At 42.0% G+C, this 15,775-nt stretch overlaps 1 protein-coding gene across 6 annotated transcripts in view; it reads right to left on the bottom strand.

Moving 5' to 3' along the window:
- Window positions 1-15,775, bottom strand: part of KCNIP1 (potassium voltage-gated channel interacting protein 1) — a 455,664-nt gene that overhangs the window by 18,091 nt on the left and 421,798 nt on the right. For 5 of the 6 annotated variants that reach the window (XM_071570533.1, XM_071570532.1, XM_071570534.1 and 2 more), the window contains 2 exons: window positions 10,350-10,474; window positions 1,882-1,951 (listed from right to left, as the gene is read on the bottom strand). In XM_071570533.1, the coding sequence (XP_071426634.1) occupies window positions 1,882-1,951; window positions 10,350-10,474 (195 nt within the window). Of the gene's footprint in view, window positions 1-1,881; window positions 1,952-10,349; window positions 10,475-12,851; window positions 12,961-15,775 lie in introns of all 6 variants that reach the window. The other variant, XM_071570535.1, reaches the window with a different exon arrangement.

The following is a 15,775-nucleotide window of genomic DNA, read 5'->3' as shown; positions in this document are numbered from 1 at the left end:
GCCCTGTGCCATTCAGACAGGTGGAATGACTCAGAATTTTCTCACTCTGACCCTGTTCAAATCCAGAAAAGTGTAACAGTGTGCAGAAAAATACCTAAGTTATTGTCATTAATATAGAATATACTGGACTTTCGGGGAAAAAACATTGGATACTATATTTTTAAGAGATGGATTCTGATATACAATAGCTCCAGAAGAAAACCACAGCAATACTTATGGGATAGCCCTACTAAAATCTGCTATTAAACTAAACAATAAACTAAAAATATTAAGCTAGAGATATTATTTCAATTTTGTACAATGTGCATTATGAAACATTTAGTTCTCTAATATCACTTGATAACAGATTAGCAAAAATTAAGAGTGCCAAGGACAGGAGCCCTAAATAGGAAAAAAGTCACAAGTCTGGGAGGACAATGTTATTATAATTCAGCTACATAGCCACCTCTAGGTTGTATAAGTTATCTGTAAACAGAGCCATAAAAGTGAAAGAATCTCTGAAGATTCTAAAGTCTTGAAATTTATGACACTAAGATTATACAAATAGTCTTGAAACCAAGTGGAAGAAAACAGTGTAAAATACATCTACTGTTGAACTGATCTACTATTAAGCATGGCTGTACTTCCACCATCGTTAACAAAGGGAGAATCACATTTCAAGGGAATGAGACACACAGAAAAGAGAAAGGCAAGTCTTTGGCAACCTCAGTAGAATGGAAGAAAGTTAGTTATCTATCCATGAACAATGAGGTTTCTGTGCCTGACTTGTTTTTACACCTGAGCTGTGTCACTTAAAGGAGTTCTTTGGGTAACTGATGTTCCTTGGACTTACTGGAGCTGAAGCTGGAAACGCAAAATACATTCAGAAATACATTGAGATTATAAATACTGACATTTTTGCAATCAATCAATGGACTGGTTGCATTTTGTAACTAAACATGGCAATCACAACAGGAAATCAAGTCTATACTGAAACTTAATGCAAACTTTTTATAGGTGTACATTTTTGAGGTCATGTGCATTGGAAAACATAAGCATAACGTGTTTTATCTTGATGTGAAAACACTTGTTGATGACCTTTTTAAAGTAAAGGACTTGCACACATACACTCTTGCAGTCATTCCCCAGGAGTGGATTCTGCAGCTACTACAGAATGCAACAGATCTGGAAAGCCTCACATAGTTAATCTTTTACTAAAAAGATTTTTACTAAAAAGGTGACTCATTTCTTTCAGTTTGAGAACAGCATTGCCACAGAACATATCCAGTTAGAAGAACATAGAGATATCTTGATGTTTTTAAAAGGCAATAACATATATTATTTGAGTGATTTAATACAATACTTTTAATGTTCCCATACATGATGTGACCCTGTCCTGGTAACACAAACACAAGAAATAATCATTTCAGGTAGCCAGGAGTTCATGTATCAACCAAGCACTGCTTTAAGAATTTTAAGGAGATTTTGATTAATTTTTAGGCCAAAATGACCCTTCTGTGCTAGACACTACATGCCCAGCAGTCCAACAGCAGGGAAGCACAGACAAACTGAGGAACAGTGATTTCACTTTCTGCCCCCAGAGAGTCAGTAAAGAACAAAGAATTTTCTCATTTTTCAAAGCAGTTTCTAGTTTGGACCTGGGGAATAAAGAGCTGAAAACCAAGGGCAATCTTTAATAGGGTTTGTCTATGTGAAATAACTGTTCAAAGGGCCTAACAATTTTATTACCTTGATGTTTGTTTTTCTGTCTAAAATCCTGCAAAGCTCAAGCTCATTCCCACCTCCTGCCCAGAGGATGTGCAGCAGTTCTGCAGCAGCTGGCAGTAGAGAGTGTTAAGGCATGCTTCAATAACCCTGACAGGCACCAAGCACGCTGCTTACCTCCATGAGGAAAAAACTGTGCATAGATCTGTTTGAATGTTTCTTCATTAACAACCCCACTAGGACATTCCTGTTGGAGAGCAAAGCAAAAAAAAAAAAAAAGAAAAAGAAAAGAAAAAAACCAGCTTTGTAAAGGTTCATTTGCAAAACTCTGTAAGTCCAAAGAGAGCAATTAAACAAATCACTTTCTTGTTCTCACAGTGCTCTGCATGCACAGGTTGTGCAGGTGGAAAAATTGAAGTAATTCAGACTACAATTTCTTCTTAAGCATCTCACAGACTTGGTTCACCATTATTAACATTTCTAACTGCATTTTCAGTAGTGCTTCATTGTTGTTTTATAGGATGACCTAGAAAGGCAGCTTATGCCTTCTGTCGTATGAAGCTTTCACCTAATAATTACAAATAATGTTCACACCAGCTAACACCTCCCTGTCTGATGCCTCCACAGATATGAATTCATTAATCCTCAGCAGCAGACTGTGGCTGAGTGCCTGACACCAGCTCTGTGGAGGTAAACATACATAGTACACTAGTAAGTATACCCAGCATTAATAATAGCTGGAAAAAGATTAGACCGTTTTTAACCTGTTTATCTGCTCAATCTTCTATAAACTTTTGAGGAGCCAGACTGTGCCTGTGGTGACCTGAGGGCTTGTTTATTTTTAAGCTCTGGTACTGCAGTGGAAGGCATTTAATTTCACTTTTGGCTACTTTAAACAAGGGCAAACTCTTAGGAAGAAGGTGGCCAGTTTTCTGCCCTGAAATTCCTGACCTATTAATTAACTGGCCCCATGGGGTGGGATCTGAGAAGGAAAAAGGGGCTTGCTCCCTGCCTGGAGGGCTAACACTGGCTCTGCTACAGCCAAGCAAACCCAAGCCATTATGTAGTTTGTGGGAGAAGATGCTCCCTGGGCACAGATGCAGAACGTGGACAGCACCCCTGAAGGGGGCACAGGGCAGGTGTGAGGGGCTGAGCCCTCAGGAGCTTTCCCCTGTAAGTGGGACCTGCACTGGAGTACTCAGCTCTCCCCCAGCAGGGTGCAAGGCCACAGTCAATGCAGGAGACAGCTGTAAAACAGCACAAACCCTGGTGTATCCTGTTTCCTTAGCCTCACCACATTTTTAAAAACTTGAATTACTTGGACAATTCAAGTAAAATTTAAGAGTGATTTAGCTTGGCTGTGGTGCTGCAGCACCCCTCACCAGCTCAGTAGGTCTATAACACACGGTGGGTTACAGAACCTCAGGCACTGCTATCTAACCACTGTGCTGTCTTCAGCTATATAAAATATTTCCCAGCTGATGGGAAATTATTCCTCAAATTTGCCTATCAACTGATTTTGACAACTAAAGCAGAGCAGACCAATAAAATAACCATAGCACCGATCTTCTTTCACAAAGCACAGAATTACAGATACAGAGAAGTCAGGATCCCCCCCCCCCCCCATTCAGGAACACCAACCAACAGAGAGCCCTCAGGTCTGTGTCCTGCTGGGGGAATCTGGGCCCCCTCAGGTCTGTGTTCTGCTGGAGGAATCCGAGCTCCCCCCACAGCCTCAGCTGAGACAGGGTGTCAGAGGGAGGGAAGGGGGAGCAGGAGCACTGTCACTCCTGGCAGGACATGTTGAAGATGAATTAGCTGAGTAGGCTAACTCAGAATCTCTCACAAAACCAGCACATGTATCTTGGTCTGATGCTTATGATTTAGCTGAAGAGCAGATTTGGGATCAAGAAAGTTCATCTGTTAGTGGCACTGTACTCACTGCATTCATTCGTCTCTGTGTCACACTGCCTCACTTTAATACAGGTCATTCAACAAGAAACTTCATAGAATATATTCCCTTTGCACAAGGAATCACCAGCTTTCAATTTTTGGAACCTGACTCCTGCTACCTTCCCTGATAGCCCTAAATTGCTGTTTAGACAAAGCAAACAGTTGATTCTGATGATTTTTCAACCTGCCATTCGTGATTTGGTAGATCTTCCATTTGTTATCTCTTTTCCAGGTTGAAGCATCCCACTCTGGGAAGCAGGAAAGGTACTGAGCATCCTTTGACCATCCCTCCTCTGCCTCTCTGTTTCCACCACACTCTTCTTAGTCAGCAGCCCAAGCCTGCAAGCCACAGGCAAGATTACCACTCACCCATACATCCTGCAACATAACAGTGTTCTCTCCCTGTTGCTCTGATCTTTTCCTAATAAATCCTAGTAAGAATTATTGGAGAAATGGGATGGAAACTGTTTTTCAGATCTTTTCAATAATGCTAAGTCTAATCCAGTCTACTGGCTAACTCTGGCTAATTTTCTGCAACATGTTGTATTTCCCCCCTAGACTTACCTTCTAAATTCAGTTAAGAGTTCATTCTTCTGCCCTAACACATCTGGGAGGGCCATGCTCTATGCAGACACAGATGTTGTGGTAGCCTGAGTAAGCTTGGGGATGAACAGATGACTTTGAAAGCGCACACACCGAAGCGCGCTGCTGTCACTCCACCCTCCCTGGGATGTGACAGCTACTCCACATGTTGGGGTGGATAATGCTGTGCTTGGCCTGGACTTTATTAAAGATCAGGCTTGGGCACACCTGTCCCAGCCCCAGGTCGGTTTGCCAGGTCTGGGATAGCCACTCACTCCCAGCAGCCTGGAGCTCTCCCAGGGGCACACTCCCTGCCTGCTACACCCTGCTTTGCACAGGATTATTCTGGCAGCATCACAGGTTGTAGAATTTCAGATAAGGAAACTTCAGAAGTCTAAGAAAATCTCTTTGAATTAGTGACACAAAAGGCTGGAGGAAGATTCCAGTCTATGACTTATTTACTGCTGAGTTCTTTAGATACCTTTTAAGAACAAAAAGGACTTTTGACAAGAAATTCTTCCACCATGAGAAGACTAGAAAAGGAAAAAAGACATTTTTCCCAAGCTTCTCATCTGGCAGCATCACCTGCTACTGATGTGCACTCACTAACCATGGGGAAGGACAGAACAAACAAGAAATAACTTTATCTTGTGCAAATCACGGAAGGAGAGTAAGGGAGGTTAGTTCAGGTGACAGTGAGGCAGTTCCTTAATCACACAGCAGTTTGCTATTGACATTGGAATGGTTAGCTCTGGGTTCCTTCCTCCAGTGCAGGGGTCCTGTTGCCGTTCACCCACACTTTAGGTAAGAAACCATCAGTGAACTTGGGAGAGATTTGAACTAAATAAAAGAGAATTTCTTGCTTGAAAATCCCTGAAATGCTCTTTTAGTCTATGTCTTCATGTCCTGAGAACTGCTCTTCCACTGGTTTCTGTTCAAGTGTCCCAACTAAAACCCAAATGTGACACTGTGGTCTTGACCTCACTGGGGCCATCCCTTCTCCAGTGTCCGTGTTCAAAGCTTGTTCCATACCAGAGGCTAAAAAGATCAACTGGACTACCTAAAGCCAGTGGCTGCAGGACCATACCTTGTCTTTTCCTCTACTGACAAAACTAACAAAACTTTCTAATTCTGTATAGCAAGATTCCAAAGCTCCTCACAAAACATCCCTTGTCTGGTTTTCTTGTCAAGGGAAAAGTGGTTCTTTTTCATCTGTCTGTGCTGCTTCTAATAAAGTGCAAATCATTGAAGGAAGAGTAATTAATTAAAAGCTAACAGCTACTGTAAGAGAGCCTCCTAAAAGTTCCCTAAATGTTCATATTTTCAAAGCTTGTAATTTGACATAAACTAAATAAATAATTTGATACTTATTTATGTTACATTTTAATCATAGATCAGACCAAATATCCTATCAACAGCCCTTCTTGAGTAGAAATGTTCTTGCTGGTTGCTGAAGTGATGTTGCTCCAAGGCCACAGAGGGCCCCTGCAGAGTATTGCACCAAATTGTCATTCTTTTTAAAAACAAGCCCAGCACAGTGCTTACCCATCCTTTCCAGCACAGTGCTACTGGCTTGACACACCAAGATATATTTCTTTCTCTCCTCTTGATAATATAACTATTATATTCACTAAGAACCATGGCTTCACATGCTTAAAGGGAGTTTGTAATGAGGGACTGATCATTATTTTCTCTATGCTTCCCACAGCTGCAGAGTCCCCTCGGGTCCCTTCCCCTCCTCTCCCTGAGCAGGCAGTGATGGGCACAGTCCTGCTGCTGCTGCTGCTGCTGCTGCTGCTGCTGCTCTCCTCACGGGGGCAAGGGCTACTCCAGAAGCTTCAGCCACTGTGCCTGCTTCATTTTCTGAATTTCCACATGATCCTTATTGCTTCTGATGCTCCATCTGGAAGCCAAATGAAAGTTTGCATCAAAGCTTCAGGAGTGCTGGGGAAAGGCAGCACTGACACTGATCAGCCCATTTAGCTCCCTATAACTGGATTGCTTTCAGACACATATGCTAGTACCAATTCATTTGCACTTAATTGATCACAATTCTTGCTTTATAAGAGCCAAGTAATGCTCAAGAGGTCTCATTAGTGCTACAGTACTACTTAATTCTGCTGACTTGAAAGAAATCTCTCTTGTGAAACAGAGCAGGTAAACTTAGTGTCAGTTTAAATTCCACTGAAGTTAATAAAGGTTCACTCTACAATAAAAAGAAAAAGCATAGTAAGAAAAAGCATAGTCCTTCACCACAGTATTCATGAGGCCTTTCTTTGATAGCAGGGGTTTAGGTTAACACCTCTCATTTCTCTAACCTCTGAATTGCTTAAAAATGTCAGACAGTGAGCATGTTTTTGTATTGCTGTCAAGCACAGAACAAGTTCCTATTCAGAGGAGTGGCTATCAGTGCTTGGTAGCAGGAGCTGTGCCTCTAAACCTACACCCTCAGGCTGCTTCTGAATCACCACACAACAAAGGAGCTGAACCCACACAAAAACCCAACAAACCAACCCACAAAACCAAACCAGAAGTGCAACAGAAGCTGCACTTGCTGCTTCTGCTGGAATCAGAAATGAACTTCATGAACTGCTGTCAGAGCTGTGCACTGCAGAGATGCAGGGCTAGGGGACACTGAAGCATCACCTGCTTGTCAGACCATTCTCAGGCCATTTGGCCAGAACATGAGGCCAAATACTCAGGGGCCATATTTTCCTGAACTGGAGGTATTAAGTCAGCCGGCCACAGGCAAACCCACAAGCCAGATTTGCATCTCTAAGCATTCACGCATCCCACTTATTTGTTTCTCTATGTTCTCCCAGTTTGGAGATGTTTTGGGGATTATTAAAGTTTCAGAACATTTCTCCCTTGCTCATTCTGCTCACTTCAGTCTCCAAAAACCTGTTTTACTACAAATTGCATCTCAAACTACACTTTGTTACAGGTTTGCTAAAATACTTACACTGAAGCAAGGTAGGGATGTCTCCAGCAGCCCCTCAGTTATTTGGGTTGTCTGTTTCTTGGTTTAGTATGAGAAAATTATCCCTTGAAGCTGCAAGCACTTCCCTTAAGAGCATAAACTGCCCCTTGAACTGAGCAAAAAAATCCCATAGATACCTCAGGCCTTTTAAATCCATGTACTTTGTTCCAAAGAATGCAAGGAATCGTGGCCTAAATGAGAGATACTGAATTACCAAGCCCAAATTATTGTTGGTCACTTCATTAGTCATCAGTTTACCAATTTTAATCACAAAAATAGTTTCTCACTCTCTTCTCTGCGATTCCATAACTGTTCCCCAACTTTACTCCTCCAGGGATAGAAAACTCTAATTCCAGCCTATTCGAGGCCATTTTGTTCCTGTGCCAATATTGCAACTGAGCTGAAACAATTCTCTCTCCTGACAGACTTGTAGACAGGACATGTTGCATTTTCTTTTGTTAAATTGTACCAAGGCAAGACTCCCCAGCTCTGCTGGTTTTGCTGCTTGTTACCTCCATTTGCAGAACACCAGCCAAAGAAATGGCACCAAACACCTCATGATAATCTGGCTCCAGTCCCACAGTACCCAACTCTGCAGTGCAGAAGACACTGCACATAAGGCAGAACATGTTCAGAGAGCAGAGGCAACTGCTAAGAAAAACACAAAATGTTGATCCTGAAACCAAGAGATGTTGGAGGGTGCCACCTTTTCACAGCTGGAAGAGCAAGCTGAAGGCAAAGACAGAGGGAACATTTGGCCAGGCAGGAAGGACATAGCCTGGTCATTGTGCTCTGCTTCTCTGGAATGGAAAAGGAGCCACATTCCATGGAAGCCCCCATCAGTCTGGTGCAAAACCACCAGACCAGTGACACACTAGGAAAGGGGAAGGTTTGGAAGGAGTGGGGGAACAGGGTTTGGAGATGAAGAAAGAACAGGAATAAAAGTACTGAGAATTAGGGCCCTGGTCCGGAAGGGCACTAGTGCAGAGGCTACCCCAGCCTATGCTGAGCTGCCTTGGGTGGAACACCATCCCTGTTCCTGCACACTACATCCTCTGCAGCTGGGCTGGGTGAGACCTCCATCCCTCTGTGTCCAATGCAAGTGCCTGCAAATGGCTATGTGATTATCCACGTGTTGCCTTGTGATAAAACAGGACCTGTGCAATCACTGAGAACAAGCAGGAAGTACAAGCTGGAGAGAGGAAAATGACTGTATTCCCACAAGGATTTTGAATCTCCAGATGGCACTGTAACATCATCCCAAAGAGCAGACGGTTTGGTACAACAGCAAATATGGGAACAGCTGAGCCAGTTTGCCTCCTGTGCGTAATTACTCATCCCATTGAAACTATGATTTACAAGCTACAAATGTTAAAGCTGCACTTCCATTTCAATTTAAACCTTAGATATGAAACTTTGTGCATATTGTGTGCATAGCAGCTGGAGAAAAACAGACTGCTTTGCCCTAATACCCAGATATAAACCAAGACCTTGCCAGCACTGCCATTAACATGAAGACCTTCAGCAAGTTCTCAGGTTTAGGTCCCAAATGATATGGACATATCTGTTACTCTTGCCCTGAGAGGTAATGCCTATGTACTGCAAAGTGATAGCATAATTAGGAAGGGCAAGGGGTAAGTCTTCTGAGAGTGCTGCAGGTCTGCCCCTCTGGTTTGCACTGCTGTGCCACACCTTCCAGCACAGAGCACAGCTCTCCCACACAGGACTCCCACCCAGCAGCGATACAGAAGGCATTGCAGAGATCTTAGCAAAACTGAATTTAATCTCCCACTTCAGGCAGTCCTGTCATATCATACCGTATGTCAACATGTCAAGTACTGTCTCAAAAGCCACATGATTTCTCATGGCTGCCAAAAGCACGAAGAGGTGTCAGAGTATCAGTTTTCAGTTAGAAAACTTCACATGTGAAAGGACCTCCCGCATGCAGCAAAGGTTGCACAAATACAGCACATGCACCAAACAAACATACAGAAAGCTGAGCTGCTCCTTGGCCTGCTTAGATGAGCAGTGGAAATAAAGTATGAAACCACAAGACTCCTTGGAAAATCCAAATATACATTAGAGATGTGATTCAAGCAAATTTCAAGAATCTGTCAAAGAGAAAGGCCCTTCTCAAAGTCCAGCAGATTTCCCTCAGAACTCCCTGTATTTAAGGCAGCTCAGCTTTCTTTTGGCAGCTTTTTACCCAGTAGACTTGACTGTCCAAAAATTTCACTGTGATGGTCACTGACATGTCCTTCAAGACAACTTAAAAACCACTGTGTTTATTAAGCTAACTCAATTCTGACCTGTTAATCATCATTAAAACATCAGCTGACTCAAACCACTTGGGTGACTAAAACCAGACCCTCAGGCAAACATGTAATGAGTACTCATTCTTCAAGGTCCATCAAACATCTGCTCCACGTGGCCTCAACACTCCCCATCCATTTCCACTTATGACGGGTCCCTGAGAGGCAGCAGCAGACAGCCCAGAAGCTGAGGCTGATGGAGCTGCACATTCCCTGCTCCCACAGTCATGCCAGCTGCCCTGCTGCCCATTTGCACGGAAATCTGCAGCCTCTCTCTTGTCTCCTTATAATACACATTTGACTTTTGATTTCTCCTTGGCTCCTGCCACTCCAGCCTTATTCCCTACTTACACAGGGCCTTAAAGTCCTAAAGTGCTCTACTAATATCCTCCTACAAGAACACAGATGTCCATCTAGATAAAGGATAAAACCCCCATCCTGGACAGCTAAAGCAGTACTGCCTATATTTGAACATGAGGAACAGGCAACAAGGATTAAATAAGGAACCATAAAAACATTTTCAGGTTGTTTTCAAGTACTGGCACAGCTGAGAAAATTGTAGTGTGCTTGCTGACATTTGGGGAACAAGTGTAATGAGACTATTATGTGGTGAATATTCATCCAAACCCAGTTTTAGGCAGATTACAGTGTCATAAATATTCGATGGAGAGGCAGATTGTGCTCACTTTGCTGTGATAGGGGAGATCTAATACAAAACTACTAATGTTTAGCATGGGGATAATACAAAATGCAGCTGAGCAGTTGAGGCTGGTAGGGACATATATACCAGACTCTGTTCATTGCAGTAGTGTTCTTACATTTTTAAATCCTCTGTAAAGCACTTGAAGTTCTCTTTTAGTGAAATTGGTTTGTGCTTCAAGCTGTTCCAGTCCCTCGGGTCTATGGCACACTGTAGTCATTTCTAATTCATCTTCAATTTTATCTGAAAGAAAAGACAGGAAAATATTTATTTTGGTTGTTACCTTTGCTCTATTAACATGATGCATAGGACAGAATGGATTTCCAGAGTAACAGAGGAAAAAGAAACCATCAACAGAACTGATCTATGTAACTGTTTTCAACCTCTTGAAAGCAAAATAAAAGCCACAGCAGTAAAGCAAAAACTCACATTTCTTCCTGGGCTGCCAATTAACTCCCTGCTCACAAAGTCGAGACTGGTGGTGAGAGGCAGCTCCAAGAAGCACCAGCAGACATTTGTACCTAAATATTGAAACAGTGTGGAGGAATAGGACTTTCTAAGTGCTAGCTTTAAAGAAAGCTGTGAAAACACATCAGAGAGCAGACATGCTTAAGCATATTAGACAACAACATTACACTGAGGGTAAACAGTGAGGGAAACTCTTCTGTGTGCTGACCAAAAAGCTGACTACAGAGACACCAAAGGTCATGTCAGTCCTAAGGGAAATTCAAATAATGTCCACAGTTGCCAAATCTGGAATGAATCCAGCCTGCATTTGCATGGACTTTTTGGGGGAACAGACAAGAAATGAATAACACTTGATGTGCATTTTATTCAAGAGAGTGTTCTTCCACAAGGAAGAAAAATACTTGAAACCTATCACATGCTATATTATCATAATTTCACTTCTTTTTTGACACATGTTTTCCCCTGTCAAGCCCATTGCCCCAGCAGTGTATGCAATGCCGAAAATACAGATACATATTTTCAGTCAGTTTGAGATTCTCTAAACTTCAAGGACCAGATCCAGGTTTCAGCTGACAGGAAAATCAAATCTACACCCAAAAGTTGCTTGGCATAAATCTAACACTCCCCTTATTGTCAAAATGGCACAGTTTATCTCTGTAAAAATGTTTTAGGTTATTTGGCCCAAGCATAATGTAGTAATTTCTGGTGTAAGACAAGAATTTTGGTGAGAAATGCACAAGGAAATAGAGTCACTCTGAACAGAGGAAAGGCATGAATTCAGAGCAGAGGGGCTCAGGGAAAGAACAGACCAGACCAAAGCTGTATTTTCATGAGTTAATTTACTCTGCACATAAATCTATATATGAACATTATTAAGGGAGGACACAGGTCAGTGAGTGCTAATGGTTAGTTAACATTGGTTCATTGTGCCAGGATTAAGAAACTGGTTCCAAATCCTGGTGAATTCAGCCCTGCTCCTAACCCACTGTGTCTGGACTGTCACAGTCAGCACTTGTAGGGCTTGAGCAGTTAAAATACACTCCTAAACACTGTGATGAAGATCCCTTGCACAGCAAGGGCATAAAGGTAAGGACTGTAAGAGCCTGGTACAGGAGCACAGTCACCCATCCAGGGTGCAGAAACAGGGACAATGATGGCAAGTGGCCAGAGGAGGCCTGAAGGACACACCTTCCCCACACAAAGAGAAGATGAAGAGTCCAGAAACTACAGCTCCTGTTAGAAGAAAGGTGATGAAAATGGATGTCTGCTACAGGAAAAAGAACAATTAATGTGAAATAAGAGGAGAAAGTCATTTTCTTTGCAAGAGAACTAATGCCACAAAATGAAGGACTGGAAACTATAAAGAGAGAAAAGAGTGGGGAAGAAGTTCTTTAGAATGAGGGAAGAGAAATGAAGGGCTGAAAAAGGAGAACAAATCCATTTAAAAGGGAGTCAGGACAGGAAAACTCATGATTGATCTGTACATTGTACAGAAAATACCTTTCTGTTGACCTCTGGTTATCTAAGTTACCTAACTTCAGTCAATGTAAATTATTAAGTGTAAAATACTGACTAACTAATGTTTATATCCTGTAATATCATTTAACAGAAAGAATAAGATAAAAAAGAAATATCTGTGGGGCCTCCCATGTCTGGAGAGGCTGATGAGGGAAATCAGCCTGTTGGAATATTCTCACACTTGGTTTTTATTTATGGACCTACAATGTGGAGGTTCATATGGTTTCTACAGAGGCAGGAAAAATCCAGCTGAGAAAAGTCACATTCTTCACAAAGACATTTTGATATGACTGACTTTTTTATGGGTGTTTTATTTGTCATTTACTTTCTCACTTCCTTCTTAAGCAGCCAGGTTTCCCAAACACTTACTAGAATTAGTGTTAGGATTCTAAAATACAAGTAATTAAACAAAAAGGTCTCATTCAGGAAAACTTGCTCTGCAGCTCCAAGATAGCTTTAACCAAAATCCACACAACTACAGCTCAAAACTCAGACTTATTCCAAAGCCATTTATACAAGCAGACCCAAAATTAGGGTCTCGGAATTATTTTTTTTCTCCAAATATTCTTGAATAAACTATTACTTGATAAACACTGTATTTTAATAACAACAATTTTGTTTTGTCTGTACTGACCTCATTCAGTGAATCATTACTTCAAAGGAGTGCAACTCATTTCCTTCAGCTTGTCCTGCAAGAACAGGCTTTTCCAACAATGAGCTTGGGTCCCACAGGGCAGGTATTTCTATGTTAAAAATAAGCCAGTTTATTGTTGTAGATTTGATTCTATTTTCTGGGCTGAGAAATGTTGTCTCTTTTCTCATAACAAATTGCAGAAAGAAAATTATGAAAAATTTATCCCTTTGAAAGGGACACTATTTTTTGCTTCTGTTTCCTACTCCAGAACTTGTGTTAAACTCTGCCTCTGAAGAGGATCTCATGGTTCCCTGTGGGTTAATCCTTTCACCTACTTCCACTTCCTTTCCCAAGGGAAATACTTTAAAACTTGGCAAAAGAACTTGTGAATTTAGGTCTGGCCAAGGGGGCACTCAAAACATCACCAGACCAACCATTTTCCAGTAAATAAACTCAAAAATGGTAGAAAGCTGTTTCTTGGAACATGCCCTAATGCAGCAGAACAGTCCTGGGCATTTCTTGGAGTCTCACCACAGAAAACAAATACAAGAAAGACTTGTTAGGTCATTTTATCTATCACTTGCCAAAGCAGAGCTATTTTCCATGATGTTTTATAATAAAACTTACTTTAGGAACAACAACTTCACATTAATAGGCCTCACAGATCAGACATCCCCTCCCCTGTGTTCATCATATTTCAGCTTTTCTCAGTTGTCATCCCATATTCAAAGGTTTTCCTTCAGCAACATCCCTGTTCATCCTTCCTCCCTTGCCTGCCAAAGGTTGCAGAGGGTTCTGGAGCCAGAGATCTGAGGACACAACTTTGTGCAGCCTGTTCCTTTCCAACTCAATAGCCCTCAACCTCCACAAAGATTTTTTGGGTCATTATTTGTTTTCTTTCAGAGCTTGCTCTTAAGTCAGCTCTTTTCAATCTTCTTCCATTCCCTGACACCCTATAAATTAACCACAGCAACCTCAGTGGCAGAACAGGAGATAATCACTTCCTCCTCTACCCTCACCTTTTAGCATGGATATTGTATTTCCTTTTATTTATATTTTCATTATCATGCTGGCTCAGTCCCTCCAGCTCTTCAGAGATGTCACTGTATGAAATATGAGCCCTTGCATTTATAATCACTACAGTTTTATTAAACTGGTCTCACTTTAGGGTGGGGAGTGCAAGCAAAAGTGTATATACATAAACACACGTAAATTTAAACTTTTGATAGGAAGTATGTTATTTTATCTAATATCATATTCTTCCTCAGTTTTGCCTTGTTTACAGTTTGCTGAACACCCTGAGAGATCTGGGCATGGGAAACAACCATGCTGCTGGTTTAATTTTCTTCTCCTTCAATTTGCACGTGCATGAACAGACCTTGTGACTGACTGCAGGGGCTGCCTGTGGTCCCCTGCCCAGCTCAGGGACACCTGCACATCTCCCCAGCTGGAAGTTTGCCCTTGCCCTGCTGGTGGAGACTCGTGTCCTGTGATCTGGGTACCATAGAGGTGGTTAGTGAGACCTGAATCTCAGCAAATAAGTCACAATTTATTATTCTGTATCTTCAAGCATGATTTTTATCTCAGTTTGTTTATCTGCACTCACTAATTAGGTAGACACAGGAGATTTCTCATGCATGCAGGTTGTGATCAACCATAATTTATTCTTGTTTTGGTTTTAGCTTCAGGACTTACTGGAATCATCCCTGGATTAATCCCTTCCACACCAGATGGCTGCAGTGAGTTGTGTCCTAGGCTGAGTATTGCTTAGTAGTGCAGCACATTCTCTTACCTGTTTTCCTCACAATTAATTTAAAATTGGAGGACTGGGAGGTGGCACTTTCTGATTAGTCTCTGGCTATAATTTTGTGCCTGCTTTAACAGCAGGGTATGAAGCCTGGGTCTGGTAGAATCACCTGTGGTAATCCTATTCCAAATTAGGCCCAGGTTATAACAATTACTCAATTTTGCATTTTTTGTGCGAAATAGCATCTCTGTTTTCTTAGCCTACAGGATAGGCACAATATTTTAATATCAGAAAAACAGTGACTTCACTTTACAAAGAAAAATAATTCTGACATTTCTGTATGTACATGCATATTTTTCAGATTGTTGCTAAGGAGAGATACTGCATTTCATTTCTCTGCTGCCTGCTCAAGAGCAGAGAATGAATTTTCATTAAGGCAGAGCAATATTTTAACAGAACACACTTTAGAAATTACTTAATGAGGCTTGGTTTATTCATCTTTTCATATTTGCTCTGATTTTACCTTTTGTTATCATTACATTCTGAAAAGTTCCATACTTAGACTGCCTGCAAACAGCCCTGCATGTCACAGAATCCCAGAATAGTTTGGTTTGCAAGGGACCTAAAAGATCAGACAATTCCAACCCTCTGCCATGGGCAGGGACACCTTCCACCAGACCAAAGTATGTTTGTGCACTGTAAAATAGGAAACAATTGTGTGTTATTTACCAGTTGCTGCCATGGTTCTGGGTTTGAACAGCCCCAGGGCCACATTTATGGACCTGCCCATCCTTCCTTGTGCTGGCAGCTGCCTCTGCACCAGCAGCACCTTGCACAGGGCTGGTTTTACTGGGCCAGACTCCCTTGGGAAACACAAGCACCAAACTCCTTTCTCAGAGTGGCCACCTGCAATTCCACAGCATTTCCAACCTACATGCCTGGAAAACATTGTCCTAGTTCAGCAAGCCGGGACCAGTTTATCCCTGTGTGGGTGTGACCAAAGCTGTGTATTCCACACCCCCTATTCATTTCCCATGAACTGTTAACAATGGACCATTTGCAGCAGCTGCCCAGGGCACACCTGACCCCTCAGGCTGGGAGCTGGCTGGGAAAGAAGCCTGGGAGACAGCAGCTGTGATAACTCCCCTCCAGGAAGTCGTTGGCACCTCCACACCCA

Source organism: Pithys albifrons, chromosome 15 (genome assembly GCF_047495875.1).
Source record: "Pithys albifrons albifrons isolate INPA30051 chromosome 15, PitAlb_v1, whole genome shotgun sequence".
Taxonomy (NCBI): domain Eukaryota; kingdom Metazoa; phylum Chordata; class Aves; order Passeriformes; family Thamnophilidae; genus Pithys; species Pithys albifrons.
This window is presented reverse-complemented; position numbering and strand designations above follow the sequence as displayed.